General features: G+C 39.2%; 1 protein-coding gene across 2 annotated transcripts; it reads right to left on the bottom strand.

Moving 5' to 3' along the window:
* Positions 1 to 2,679: 2,679 nt before the first annotated feature.
* On the bottom strand, positions 2,680 to 14,958 carry LOC131240511 (protein NRT1/ PTR FAMILY 5.2-like). 2 transcript variants are annotated; one of them, XM_058238780.1, is made up of 4 exons: positions 14,536 to 14,951; positions 8,675 to 8,892; positions 5,146 to 5,711; positions 2,680 to 3,577 (listed from the first exon to the last, which is right to left on the bottom strand). In XM_058238780.1, exons 1-4 carry the CDS (start codon positions 14,654 to 14,656, stop codon positions 2,695 to 2,697), a joined length of 1,788 nt encoding a protein of 595 aa, XP_058094763.1. In that variant the 5' UTR covers positions 14,657 to 14,951; the 3' UTR covers positions 2,680 to 2,694. The 2 variants fall into 2 exon arrangements, with proteins under 2 accessions (XP_058094763.1, XP_058094764.1); XM_058238781.1 differs by lacking the exon at positions 8,675 to 8,892 and having other exon boundaries at positions 14,536 to 14,958.
* Positions 14,959 to 15,793: the final 835 nt, after the last annotated feature.

Genomic DNA, 15,793 nt, shown 5'->3' with positions numbered 1-15,793 from the left:
GAGGCAGTTACATGTACTGCCTATCTGCTTAATTGGTGTCCGACCAAAAGTATCAGATTCAAGACACTACAAGAAGCATGGAGTGAACATAAGCCGAGCGTAGTGCACCTTAAGATCTTTGGGTGTGTCGCATACACTCAAGTTCCAGAAGCGAGGAGAAAAAAGCTTGATGATCGTGGCGAGAAGTGCAACTTCATTGGCTACAACGAAGAGTCAAAGGCATACAAGCTCTACAACCCACTAACCAATAAGCTGGTGGTGAGTAGAGATGTGATTTTTTGTGAGGAAGAAGCATGGAAATGGAACGAGGAAAACTTGAGCAAAGAAAAGCAAGTCGAGGTCGAAGAATACGAAGAAGAGAGACATAAGAAGCAAGAGCAGATACCCACATCACTCCCTTCGAATCGCAGAAGTCCAGGAGTATGTTCCATCTCTCCTGGAAGTACTTCATCAAATCAGAATTCATCCAGCACATCTTCATCCAATTCTCCTTCACCCCTGGCTCCTATTAAAATGAGAAGCCTCAACGAAATCTATGCAGAAACTAAGGAAGTGAATTTGCTCTGCCTGTATGCGGACCACGAGCCTCTCCCATTCGAAGAGGCTGTGAATGAAGAATGTTGGAGAAAGGATATGGAAGAAGAGATTCAAGCCATCGAGAAGAATCGAACATGGGAGCTGACCTCACTCCCTAAAGGCCAGAAGACCATTGGTCTCAAATGGGTGTACAAAATCAAGCGGAATGCCGATGGTAAGATCAAACGATATAAGGCAAGGCTCGTAGTAAAAGGTTACAAACAGAAATATGGGGTAGACTATGAAGAAGTTTTCACCCCAGTTACTCGTGACACTGTAAGAATGATTATCTCCCTTACAGCTCATCACAGTTGGATGATCTACCAACTAGATGTAAAATCCATATTCCTAAATGGAATACTCGAAGAAGAAGTCTATGTTGACCAACCTGAAGGCTTTGTCATGCAAGATGAGGAACACAAGGTGTATCGACTGAAGAAAGCCCTATATGGGTTGAAGCAAGCTCCCTGTGATTGGAATGCACGGATCGACGGTTATCTTTAAGAGAATGGTTTCGTCAAATGTCTGTATGGGCATGCCATCTACACAAAGAAGAATGCCCGTGGTGATATGCTTATAGCTTGTTTATATGTTGATGATCTACTGTTCACCGGAACAGTCAGGCAATATTTGAAGAATTCAAGCAGGTTATATTCAAAGAATTTGAGATGACTGATGGTGGATTGATGTCCTTCTTCTTGAGCATTGAAGTGAAGCAACAAGTCGACAGCATTTACATATCCCAGAAGAAGTACACAAAGGAACTTCTTGAGAAGTTTCAGATGGTCGACTGTAAAGCCGTAAATACACCTGTTACAACAGGCCTGAAGCTCACAAAAGATAGCGAAGGAAGAAACGTCGACTCAACCCTACTCAAGAACCTAATTGGAAGTTTAAGGTACCTCACAATCACTAGGCCAAATATAATCTACAGTGTTGGGCTTCTAAACCGATATATGGAAGTGCCAAAAGAGTCATACTAGCTAGCTGCAAAACGAATACTGAAGTATATCAAAGGAACTGTTGAATTCAGCCTCTTTTATCCATACAATGATGGGGCGATGTTGTATGGATACTCTAATAGTGAATGGGGTGGTGACAAGATGAAAGAAAAAGCACCATATATAGGCTATGCTTTCTATCTTGGGTCGACAACATTCACATGAAATTCAAAGAAGCAGAGTGTGGTCGCCCTGTCCACATGTGAAGCTGAGTATGTAGCGGCCTCATCCACTGTATGTGAGGGGATCTGGCTAAGGAATCTGTTAAAGGAGCTAAAGCATCCACATGAGAAATCTACTATTATATACGTGGACAACAAGTCGGCAATTGAACTTGCCAAATATCCAGTTCAGCATGGAAGGAGCAAGCACATCGACAAAAGATATCATTTTCTTAGAGATCAAGTAAAGCAGAAATTGATTAAGCTGGAATACTGTCACACCACTGAATAAGTGACAGACATTTTCACCAAACCACTACCGACTGACACATTCAGGAGACTTAAATCAATGCTTGGAATGAAGCCGGTTTTGGTTTGAAGGGGAGTGTTGGACACGGTGGTGGATTTGTGCAAATCCAAAACCGTGTAAGGATCTTTTGAGCTAGCTGTGCATACCATGTGAGCTAGCTGTGTGAGTTTAGATTATTTTTTTTTCTAAATTTAGATTGCTAGCTATGTTAAGATAAATAGTAAATTTCTTTCATGGATTTTTTCTATCTTTAGCTGCCCCTAGGAAGCATCTAGATGAGGATTTTTTTGTCATTTCACATAAGGAGAAAAGCTTATAAATGGCACCAGTGTAATCGTTTCTATTCATTCAAGATTTCAGTTCAAGGCTTTTTCTCTTTCAGTTTTTATTTTTCTGTTTTATGGTGGCTACAGCCACTCGTCAGCAAGAAGCGAGGTTTTAGAACCCAACAAAAACACCATCTACCCTGAAATCTTCAATGTTGGTACACCGCATGATTTTCAAAACCGGCATCCAATACGATTCACTTCATTGTCTGTCATTGCTTCTTGATGCATAGAAAACCACTTTTACCTAGGTACATGTACCCCAAAATGACATACCACGAGAACGAGAGGCTCTTCTCCATTGAATCGACTAATAAGATTTAAATTGATGACACTTCATGGTTACTAGCGCTCAATGCCAACTTCCCGTTTTCTCCTTCGATCATTTCCGTCGAATCTGTCACCTCGGCTTTATATACATAAAGCTTGACTACAATTAGGAAGAAAATGAAATTCAATACGTTCAAGATAGCGAAGAATGCGTAATAGTAGTCCAGATGAGAGGCATTGAGATTGTTCAGAATCCACCCTTTGTGGCCATGTTTCTCAGTGATGTGGGACACCGTTGAAAGAAGGAAACTGCTAAGGAAGTTCCCAATCCCAAGACTCGTCGTGGAGTAAGAGGTCCCGAGGCTTTTCATTCCCTCTGGAGCCTGATCATAGAAGAATTCGATCTTCGCCACCTCAAGGAAAGAGTCTGCGACTCCCATAAGCATGAATTGAGGGAGTAAGACGAATATAGTGAGTGGAACTTCCCCTCCATTTTGGACTACGCCGTGATCTCTAGCGACTCGCAGTCTATGCCTTTCAGTTAGAGATGCAGTCAACATGATCACAATGTGGATGAGAAGGCCAATTCCCATCCTCTGGAGGAGGGTGATGCCCCTCGGATTCTTGGTCCACTTTCTCATGACCTTAACGAAGCAACGGTCATATATCACAACACAGATGAGCATGGTTAGTGTTACAAAGCCGACTAAGCTGGCAGGGGGAATCTTGAAGCTGGAACCGATGTGTCTCTTCAGCGTTGTACCTTGCTTGATGAAAAGTGTATTGACTTGAGCGATCATCGTGCTTGGAATAAAGGTTGCCAATAAGATTGGAATCATTCGTAGCATTTGTTTTGTTTCTTCTACTTGGGTGACTGGACAGAGTGTCCATGGAGAGTCTAGGTCAGTTTTCACAGCCGCCTTGTTGAGAAATCTGCATCCATGAATTCAGTTACAATTCGAATTAAGCAAATGTGAGGCATTGAGAACTTAGTTTAATCAAGAGGACTTAGAAAAAAATAGTGATGTTTTCCTAGCATTCATAGCAAGTAGCTCTTGAATTACAGTTCTATTTCTTTCAAGTCCCAACTTGATTGAAATTTGGAGTCCAAACGAATCAATATGAATGCAAAGGGAGGATATCACAATTTGTTTATTATAACTTTATTAGATTCATAATCGAATCCAAATCAATAGTTCATCCAAATGCTGGCAAAATATAAGAAATTCCCTAATGACACCAATCTCATTTCTAAATGCCCAAATCTTTGCACAGTACAAAAGGGTATTCCGGACCATTATATCAGTGTCCCACTGTGGATGTAGAATGCTCCAAAAATCTCCATGATTGGAAGACCCGACCGACCAATATTCGGACCCCTTTCGGTTGAATGTGTACCATTGTTGTGTTTCTCTTCTTAATCGGCACAAATCGAAAGGCTAAGCATGTCCATTCAAGGAGATATTTGAGCCGTAGCCCATCCATGGCGGGAATTTCAAAATCATGCACCCCACTTGTCAGAATCGAAGACTGCAAACACTGTGCAAGATACAGGTCACACACCATACATTTCTTCTCTATCACTTGCATGGCATGAGCATTTTACTAATATGGCTTGTCTCACTACCTAGAAACTAAAATGAAGGAAAGAAAGGCAATCCAAGAAACAGATTTTCTAAGAAAAAGGATTCCATTATCATGTTTGGGCACTTGGAAAGAGAAACATTAAGCCTAAAATCTGCAAGTCAGATCTAAGGTGGGGAGCAAAATATGTTCATTAAACTCATCTGTTTGGATGCATGGAATCCAAAGTAAAACATTCAGTTTTCCATAGATGTAATAATTCCACGTATTTGAATAGACTTTACCATAATTGGCACAAGTTATGAGGTAACTATTATCTAATGAAAAACCTCCATCCTTTTAGGAATCCTCCGGGGAACAGTAATGAAAAATGTAATCATTACAGATATCCGGAATGTGTTTTTTTGGCCTTTACTCACATCTAAATGTTTTGAAGCCATATTGGGAAACCATGGATTCCACGCCAAATGATAGGAAGGGAAAAGGGTGTCTCTTTAATGTGACAAATTGTGTTATTCGGATAGCAAAGAAAAGGCCGAATTCCACCCAGCAATCATTATACTTGTATAATTTATAACTTGAATAAAAAAAAATAAGTATTGCTAGAGGAGTGTAGAATTTTCACTTTCTACTCAAACACATGAATCCATGTTTTAATAGTTCTCATGGAAATCATCATTAAATGATAATAATTATTATTATTATTGTTATTGTTGTTGTTGTTCTTCTTCTTCTTCTTCTTCTTCTTGTCGTTGTTATTTATCTTTTCTTTTGGAATATTCCACTTATATAAAGGAATGTTACCTAAGGAATAGGTTCCTTTCCTGGTAGCCAAACGACCCACATTTCACCCAAATGGGAATTATTATATTTATAAAAAAATAAAATAAATAAATAAATAAATAAAAATCACTGACCTCAAAGAAGGGGTAGAATCGATCCTAAACTTGTGTTTTCTTGCATACTCTTCCAAGTCCAGCTCATAGAGTTCTTTGGGGTCGTTTGGTAATGGGACCCTCCATTTACTAAGGGCAGCGACAATGACTCTAGCCATCCTTGTAAAGGGACTCCCAGAGGGTAACTTGTGCCTATAGAAAGGTGTCCCAGCTAAGAAGATCGCCACTGAAATCGCAAGCCCAAGCGTTGGCAGCCCATAGCCCAGTGTCCACCCCACATTGTCCTGTATGTACACAAGGACTGTGTTCGCGAAGAGTATCCCGAAGAATATGCTGAACATCCACCAATTGAAGAATGAGAGCTTGTGGGCCCTCTCCTTGGGCTCAAAATCATCAAACTGGTCTGCGCCTATGGTCGAGATGTTGGGCTTGGTCCCGCCCGTCCCGACCGCCAGTATGTATAGCCCACAGAAGAATACACCAAGTTGCAATGTAGAAGCTTTCTTGCAGTCGGCAATGTTGTCTAGATGACAAGGAGGCGGTTTTAGTGAAGGGAGAGATACCGCCAGCGTCAGCAGACACATCCCCTGGAAACAGAGAAGATTGATTAATAGAAATTCATCGACCGTGACAGAAAAAACAACCATGCATGGTTATATTTGCACTAACGTATCTCGTTATATATCAATTGTAGAGTAATTAATGCTGTGGGTGAAATGTGTTCATCTGATCATGATTTGAAGGGGATGATAAATGGAAATGGGCCCCACTTAATCTTACCAATAGCTAGGTTTCACTACGGGTTTCAAGGGCTGGACTCGTGTGCTGTTTTTTTTTTTTTTTTTTTTCTCACAACTTAAGAAAAGGGTGGCCCACTTTTCGGCCGTACATGTGGCATGGTTGTATTGCAATTCAGGCTGTCCAAATCACTGGCCCAACAGTGGATGGAGCATGAGTGAAAAATTGCACTGAGAAGATAGTAGTAACCAGCTGATTTAGCCTTCTAATTTGGCTACTCACTATTTCACTTTCAACCATCTATTTGATTAATTGGATGATTAGGATTTCTTGATCAGTATGGTTTGAGAGAGATGCTCCATCAACAATGGGACCCACAATTTGGATGGTCTGGATAGCTGTACATTATTAGTGTCAGATTGAGGGGGATGAGTCACCACCCTTTTTCAAATTGTGAAAACCTTATCATTTCTCCTAATTTGAATTTGTAATGCAGGCCAAACGCGCCAAAAAATGCACCTAAGTTCTAACAGTTGCAATTGCAAGGCATGAGATAGTAAACAAAGCATCAAAATCCATTCAAACTCTGTAGCAGGACAATCAAACTGATTTAATGGGCCCCACCATCTAATTGTGGTCATGGGAGTGAACGGTTCATGCATAAAATGGTCGGTGGTCAGATTTTTTTGGGCGAAATCAGATGGTTAAGATCATCCACTTGGTGTGATTTTTGGGCTATCGTCCATCACAGTAGGACGAGCAAATTGGACGGTTTGGATGGCTATATGAATGACCAATGAGTTACCACCATTGTAAGGTAAAGCATCGCCCAAGTCGAGCTCAATTTAGAATGCCGGTGAGTCACTTCGGGTTGAGGGGACCCGAACCGTCTACAACGCCCATTTTACGCAGCTACGTAAGACACCCAAGCTCTGTGGGGGCCGCCATGCTTTATTAGTAAATCCACTCCGTCCATCAGGTAGGAACCCTTACTTTAACCGTTCATGTAAAAAGCAGCCTGATAGTATAATATCGCCCATCTTCACGGTTACGTTAGACTGACTTAGATTAGAAGTAGTGTAATTCTCTTCTATTTATGCGAGCATTGGATCACAAGTATGACATTTTGTTTTCTTTTTTAGTAGTGTAATTACTTTTGTCTACACATAAGTTGGACCAATGAAAACTTAGATCTAAGGCCTCACTATCTAGCAAACAATATTGGATTGCCAAGGGATATGATTATAAAGTTTTATTTACATTTTAATTAATACAATTGAGTTCACTCTACATGTTGTACGAATCGAGTTATCTATGCTATTATATGGTGAGAAAAAATTCTTTCAACTGAAAGTAAAAAAGAACTAATTAAAAGGATGAATCTCCCATCCATAAATCACTTGATTTCATTTGCAAGTGACTAAATAAATAGCTGAACTGCTTTAGTTCTTGGTCATAGACGACCATTGATAGTCTCTTTGTATATCTCAATGCTTGGGGTCACATGTGATTGGTTTGGATTGACTCTAAGAGGCTCTAACACTCTTGGGTCACATGTGATTGGTTTGGATTGACTCTAACAGGCTCTAACACTCTTGGCACTATATGCATGTATGAACGACCAAATTTCGAGACAAAATATGGTGCCCTTACCGTAGTACCAAATAAGTTCCAGTTTTCACCCTTTAACTGCATCTAAAATAATGACATGACCTGTTCATGTTTTGAATTCTATAATGCCAAGGCGATTGTAAGAAACATTTGTTGAACAAGTGATTATCTAAAAAGATTAAATATTTAATGGCTCATACTCAGTTCGAGATACAAAGATCAATATAATTAAGTATGATTACAAGGCCATAGCCACGGGGTGCGAACTTGCAACTGTATGGAACCGTGGCAGGTTAATTAGCCACTTTAGAAGCCGCCCTACTAAATAATGGTCAATTACAGTAGCATTCTCTCTAGCTTGTGTAAAAACAAAAGTAATGAAAAGAATAATTTTTCTTTTTAATTTTAGTAATCCCACTATAAGAGGAAAGCATATGAAAAATGTAACCGATTTTTCAGGTCCCACCATTCACTCGGAATAGCCTTTCCACCTAATGGTAGGTTCCATTCTAGGGGTGGTCCGGTCCCTTTTGCTTTGAAAACCAAACACGTGTTTCACCTTCAAACCCAATGTTAGGGAGACCGAATCAATGCTGATAAAACCCATCAAGCAAAAGCACTTAAACCCATGTGGAACATAACAAATACCTACCATACCTACCATACAATAATCATAATAGGAACCAAGTGATAGGGCCATTATTTAGTGGCCGAATATATTGATCTGATGGACACCACCATGTATGGACCATTCTCTAGAAATCTTCCCCATTAGAATATCCTAACAGTCCAATCTTTGAAACTTTTTTTATTATTATTTTTTATTTTTATTATGGGGAGCTATTGGTTTTTTTTTTTTTTTAAAGAAAAAAAAAAAAACCATATATTCGCATGCAAGCCACTAATCTAAAGGTCAGGAAAGTCTATAGATGGTATTTTTTGGCATTGTCCTAAATCAATGAATTTAGGAGGCACACTTCTTACAGGTTGACCTTTTGATATTTCCATGAAAATTAACTGTGACTCATGTCCATGGTTTTCAGTGTCTACAGGATTCCACCTGGACTATCTCCCTATCCAAACAAGCTGTTAGAGGAATTATTCAATGCTCTAACTATGAGTTTCTATTAGCAGGTCCATTAGTTCAATGATCCAAAACATTGATATCAGGATGATGATGATGATGATGGGAATACATTACCGAGAGATAAATACAGGAGGCGATGGAGAAAGTCCAATAACGGCCGAGATGAGCATCAGCGACGTAGGCTCCCAAGATGGGCATCAACCAAACGGTTCCAGCCCAGTTGGTGACGTTGTTGGAGGAAGAGACAGTGCCCTGATGGAGCTTCTTCGTCATATACAACACCAGGTTTGACGATATTCCGTAGAATGCCATCCTCTCAAACACTTCGTAAACTGCCAACCATACACATCCAAACATCCATTTTAATGTAATTATTTATATAGATACATGGCCCACTTGTCAAATATCCAGCGGTCCATCACTTGGGTCCGACTGTCTAGTTGCCCTGTGGACCAAACAACATGGTTTTTCACTACTTTTTAGGTGGGGTCCACCGCATGGACGGATTGGATCTCACACATGCATGACATGTAGCCATTTGCAGATCAGGCCGTCGACTCTGGGTGCATCTAGGGGTGCACACGGTTCGATTTGGTCCCATTTTGGGGTGAAATCGGAACCGAACCATTCCCAACAGAGACCACCAAAAGTTGGCTGGAAAATTAATATGGATTCTCACCCACCACCACCGTAGGATGAGAGATGTGTTACACGTAATGTTACACGTCGCTGTGGTAGTGTAGCCGTTCATCATGATATAGTGGAATTATCAAATGGAAAATAACGTAGCGAGGATCTTTCAATTTTGGGAATTAGGATGCATGGGCCATGCACAGTAAGACCCACACGACGACTGTACCATTGGCTAAGTCGGGTAAAATAAGGGTGGCACGTGCTGGTTTTGATAGAAAGCGGGGCCTGCATGACTGCTATCATTCTTCGGTCTGATGGCACATGTGAGAGATTAGAGCCCTTCATCAAGTGGGGTGTAGTGTGAAAATGTCCAAGACTGAAAACAATATTGGTCCACTGATCATGAGTGAGGCCCGACTGGTACTGACAGAAAATTTAATGTTAGGAAAGAACCCTAATAATCTAAGTCCAACCTATATTTATGGTTTACTATCTGATTTTTGGCATGGTACGCACTACCTCATTAATGGCATGGTAGCTATTGGATGGTGCTCTGTGGGCCCACTATGATGTATTTGTTTCATCCAATCCTTCCACTCATTTTTCTATCTCATTTTAGGATACGAGCCCAAAAAATGAGACAGATCAAAATCAAATGTAGACCACACTCAAGGAAATAGTGATTAAAGGGCCACCATTAAAAACTTCTTGAGGGCCACAAAAGTTTCAGATGAAGCTGATATTTTTGTTTTCCGTTCATCCAGGTCTGTGTGACATAATCAAAAGGTTGAATGGAAAATAAACTTCTTTTTTTTTGAACAATTACAATGGGCCTAGGAAGTTTTTTATGATGGGCGTTCAATCACCACTGTTATCTTCTGGTGTGGTCCACTTGAGATATGCATGTCTCATTTTTGGTATTATCCCCTAAAATGATATGCAAAAGTAAATGGGCAGTATTGATAAAACACATGTATCGTGGTGGCGCCCACATCAGCGTCTGGTGGAACCAAGCTTAGGATGGTAGCCGTCATGCATGACTAGTTTCCATCAAAACAGGGGATGGAAATTGAGAGAGGGATTATTCAAATGATCAAATATTGCATCATTTAATGAAGCCATTTTTCATATAACCACCTAATCATTTACTGCATATAATAATAATAAAAAGAAAAAATAAACAGCCTACTTCTTTAAAAAATTCTAAATAAATGCTTAGCCCAAAAAGCAATTACTCTTTCTTTGACCATCGTGGAGATTATACCTTAAATGAGCTAGCAGATGGACAGCAAAGATAAAACACATAAATTTTGATGGACAGCCTAAAAGCTTAAGTAGAATGTGAGCCCAAAAATTAAGCATATCCAAAACTTAGGTGAGCTACGTTGCATAATACATTTGGATTGAATACATTATTGAAATTTTATTACAACTAGTGGAAGTTTTGGATAAGGTTGATATTTGTATTTTCACATCATCCCAGAAAGCATCAACTTAATGCGTTGAATGGAAGAAGTAATGGTGGGCCTTATGAAGGTATTAACACTAAGTGTTCTCCATCCCCCACTCTTTTTAGTGGTATAGCCAAACTGAGTTTTATGCTTGCCTAATTTTTGAATTCACATCTTACATGAGCTTATGAAACTGATGAACGGAGTAAATGTCACAAAAATATCAAAGTGAGCTTTATAAAGATTTCCATGATATAGGTGTTTCCATTCCTCGTTGTTTCCTACATTGTGGTCCACTCAAGTTTTGGATCTACCTGTTTTTTGTCTCACACCTTATGGTGAAGCTAGCAAAATTGATGAACAGAGCAGACATCACAAGGACATCATGGTCAACCCCACGAAGCTTTTGGTTACGCAACCTCCATATAATGAATAGCACGAATAAACAATATGATAGATGACATTTAACCATTAGTTGACTAAATGGAGGAACTTTTACTATGAGCATTTTAATCATTTAAAAAATATCATATCTTAGGGAATAGTTACTTTTTAATGATCTTAAAGATAAATTTTTATTTGGAAAGACTTTAAAAGTAAGCAATTTTTATATATACACTAAATAATAGACAATCATGCAAAAAAAAAAAAAAAAAAAATTAATAAAAGAACATGACAATAGCAAACTTTGTATATAAAAGAATGGTGGTAGCAGGGTTGCCAATGGTCCTATCAACTGTGCTTACACATAACCTAGCACTACATGCAGAAGAATTTTCATAAGGTCTGCATATGGTCCAAGAAGTCCTTCCTGAAAGGGTCTTGTTTTTGGCTTATAGAGAATTCTCCAATGACATGCACATCCTAGGTAGGTTTCAATGGTGGATGTCATCATCCCTACTCTTTCTTTTTTTTTTTCCTATGAACATGGTAGAAACAATTTGCACATTGAAAATTGAGGGGGCCTTCATAGCTGTTTACGCCGTGATGTATACGATGGTCTTGTTTACACTGTGGTGTATATGACGGTCGATGAAGTCCTTTGAAGAGACAAGGTTTCACAAGCAATCTCATTTTCCCCACTCTTTTCTACCGTGTATCGTGCTTGAGCTTTGGATATGATTCAATTATGAGATCATACATTAAAATGAGCTAGCAAAATGGATGGACAGCGAAGATAAACACATCAATTTTGATGGACCTTACAAAGCCCGGTCAACAGGGATGTCTGTGGTGTTGGTGTCACCATGCAATCCACCTCCATAGTTTCTGGTAGAATATCTGGATCCTCTATTGCTGGGAGAAAGGGATTTCACTTTCTTGCATTTTCACTTGCTCACATCATTACTGATGCCATCAGCCTTCATTATCGAATTCAGTGCCTAATGAAAATGCAAGAAATGTCCAACAATGGATCCAGACTCCTAGTAATTAAGGTGTAAATTGTGCAGTTGTCCGTGCTCTGTGGGCCCACCATGATATATGTATCTCATTCACGCCGGCCATCCATTTTTCATATCATTTTATAGCACTAGCCCGAAAATGAAGTACATCCAAATCTCGAGTGAACTACGTTACAGGAAAAGTGTTGATTGGACGCTCACAGCAAAAAACCATTAAAAACTTCTACAGAAGTTTTGGATCAAGATGATATTTGTTTTTTTTCCTTCATCCAGGTCCGTATGACCTGATCAAAAGGTTCAATGTCAAATGAACATTACAATGAGCCTTAGAAGGTTTTAGTGGTGTACATTTAATCACTACTGTTTTCTTGTGATGTGGTCCACCTGAGATTTAGATCAAACTCATTTTTTGGGATCATGCTCGAAAATGATCAGAAAAAAATGACTTTCCAAAAAAAATGATATGAAAAAATGAATGGACGGCATGGATAAATCGCATACATTATGGTGGCGGCCACAAACCACCCACCACTAGCCACCTGCGTAGTGGCAGCGTCACTAGCCAAACAGCGCCCGTAGAGAAATGTTCACGTACAACATTGCATGTGATCCTTCACATACATCGTTTTCTTTTCCCACCAGCTTGTTTTCGTGTGTAAAATCCAAACCTTGCAAAAACTTGTATCTCATTGTAGAGATTAAATAGAGAAATTAGAACCAATCAACTCATTAGGTCGGCCACATCCGTGCATTGAGTCAAACCATCTGGTCTCTATTGATTTTGACAATTTAGCTTTTCTGATGAGCCTATGAATTATGATCCTGGTTTTCTCTCCTGGTGATCTTTTTATAACAGGGCCCACATTCTTCACGAGTCACATATCCTATAGATGCAACACGTTGGAGAGAAACGAAGCGTTGTAGGTGAACGTCTCATGCAACATTTGATGTAAACGTGTAACACGTTGATTCGGCATTAAGAAAAGGAAATCGGATTGTGTGCTGAGTTACTCATTATACTTTTATCGTACTGAGTAAACTCAGTTGATCCCAACGTGATTATACGTGCTTTATCCATGCCGTCCATCCGTTTTTGGAGGTCATTTTAGGGTTGATCCAAGAGAAATTGAAGCATATCCAAAGCTCAGGTGGACTATACCACAGGAAACCGTGGAAGTAATGATTTCCACCCTATAAACCTTTCTAGGGCCCACAACCTGTTTATAAGATCACAAAGACATGGATGAAGGAAAAAACACACGCAAAAAAAAAAAAAAAAAAAAAAACCCACAAATATTAACTTCATCCAAAACTTTTTTAGCCCCCGTGAATTTTTCAATAGTAGACGTACAATTAATTAGCATTGTTTTCTGCAGTGTGGTCCACTTGTGTCTTTCATGCGCTTTAATTTTTAATATGAAATTATCTGTTAAAATGTATGAACGGAGTGGATAAAATACATAAATGATGGTGGTCCCACCAAGGATACTCGTAGTTATTCAGAATGCAATTAGCTTACGAAGACGGGAAAAAGTTGTTAAAAAAAAAAAAAAAAAAACAAAGAAGAAGCTAATCACACATCCAGCGGGAGAAGAGGGTTCAAAAGATACCCTTATGGACGCGGATTGTGCACTGGGCACCATAATCTATGTGTCTTATCCACGCCTTCCATCCGAATATCCGGCTCATCTTATAGCATGAACCCAAAATTGAAGTATACCCAAAGCTCAAGTGGACCACACCACATGAAACAGTGGAAAAATGAGATGGACGGTGTGGATAAGATACATACATCACAGTGAGTCCCACAGAGTTTACTCGTGCATACCCAACCAGCATCCTACTCTTACGTTGATTTTGCATCACTCAAAAATGGCGGTGGTTCTTCAATTGCACACAGTTGTACGGCAATCCAGGCTATCTATTTGATAGCCATTAATCGGACAGTCAGGATTACTTGATCATTCTGATTTTAAAATAGATCCTCCATCAACAATTTGGACGACCTGGATAGCTGTACATTAGCGCCAAATGCAATGAAGACGAGTAGCTATTCTTCTTAGATTGTGCAAAACTAACACAGAAGTCCATTCCCATTGTCAAAATGCAGAAATAAGCCAGCTTCAAGATAAGATGGTCGTACAAAATTCAAGGGCGCTCTGACTCTTGAGATTACAAGAAAAAACAGATCCCATATATATATATATATATATATATTTCAAACAAAAAATAAAAGAAGAAGAAAACCCTTCAATGAGAGTAACCATCTGATATTGTCCATTGAATTTGGGTTCTTAATGACCACGGATTGGATGATTAGTATTGCTTGATCAGTGTGATATTCCAACTAGGATCCATCCACAATGTTCCCCACATGAAAGCAGAGCAGCCTAACTAAATCTATGGGACATGAAATGAAAGTGCCCATAAAAATAGAAAAATAGAGAGAGAGAGAGAGAGAGAGAGAGAGTGAGTGAGTGAGTATTACCTACAACGAAACCACAAGCCTTCCATCCTCCTCTCTCTGATCGACGGACAGGGTTCCCTTTTAGATCCACAGAGCCGTCCTGTGTGAAATCCCCACGCGCTGTTTCTACGCAACTAGCCATCAGATCTTTTCTTTTTCCCTCTCCTCTTTTTTTTTGTTCTTACCCACCCAACGCCTTATTTATAGGGATTTCTGTGCTTGCAGAGGATCCGAGATAATTTCCAAAATGCCGCCCGTCTCGTTTTCTCAAGACAAGTGGGCTTCATTAATATGTCCGCTTATTTTCCTAAATGGTGGTGGTGGTGACAAAAACAGTTATTGGACCCCTCCATCGTTGCCAAAATAAAGAGGGGGAGGAGTGTCGTTACACTGGAACTACTTAGGACTGGAATTTTTTTGGTTTTTCTTTTTATTTCTTGGTCACTTAATGATTTCGGGTATTGGTAAATCTCTGTGAGCCCCACCATAATGTATGTGTTCTTTCCATGCCATCCATTCATTTTGCAAGAACGTCATATGATATGAACTCAAAAAATGAAACTAAAAAGCAAGCAGATCCAACGCTCAACTAATCCACACCACAGGAAATAGTGAGGATAGTTATTCACCGCATTGAATCTTTTTTACAGCTCTATGAAATGTTTATTTACCATCTAACATGTTCATAAAGTCGTGTACACTTGGATAAAGAAGAAAGTAATCAGCTTAATTCAAAAATTGTGACATATAAAAAGTTTCCCTGATATGCATGTAATCCTCATTGCTTCTTATGATATGGACTACTTGTGCTTTGTATCTATTACAATTTTAGAATAATGCACTAAAATAAGCTAGCAAAATGAATGAATGACGTACATAAAATAGAAACATCATGGTGGGGCGATGGAGCTTCGACCTGTACTGCTGTGACGATCCATCTCTAACACTCTTCACATTTTCTTACGTTGTTACCCACTTAGGTTATAGATATGATCCTTTGTTGCACAATCTCCCTTCTTTCATGCTCCATTTAATCTAAGAATAGGAAGGACTTGAGCAAGCTATGTGATTTGGTAAAATCACACAAAATTCCATGAACATTTACTTATTTTAGCTTAAAATTATATCATAATGCCTACCATATACTGTATTTTCTAAAAAACCAGCAAAATAGAGAACTGTGTGTGACGACATGATATTTGTATGATATCTAATCTCTCTAATAAATATAATTTACATGATGTAAATAAGAAAAAAAAAAATTGGTTGATTTATACAA

The sequence above is a fragment of the Magnolia sinica genome, chromosome 3 (genome assembly GCF_029962835.1).
Source record: "Magnolia sinica isolate HGM2019 chromosome 3, MsV1, whole genome shotgun sequence".
In the NCBI taxonomy this organism is placed as follows: domain Eukaryota; kingdom Viridiplantae; phylum Streptophyta; class Magnoliopsida; order Magnoliales; family Magnoliaceae; genus Magnolia; species Magnolia sinica.
The sequence above is the reverse complement of the archived record's forward strand: the minus strand, read 5'-3'. Positions and strand labels throughout refer to the sequence as shown.

Excerpts from the sequence above, each read along its gene's own strand:
- LOC131240511 (XM_058238780.1), bottom strand. The coding sequence starts at position 14,656 with ATGGCTAGTTGCGTAGAAACAGCGCGTGGGGATTTCACACAGGACGGC. Across the intron at positions 8,893-14,535 it reads GGCTTGTGGTTTCGTTGTAG|TTTACGAAGTGTTTGAGAGG; the intron begins GTAATACTCACT and ends TATGGTTGGCAG. Across the intron at positions 3,578-5,145 it reads GATTCTACCCCTTCTTTGAG|ATTTCTCAACAAGGCGGCTG; the intron begins GTCAGTGATTTT and ends TCATGGATGCAG.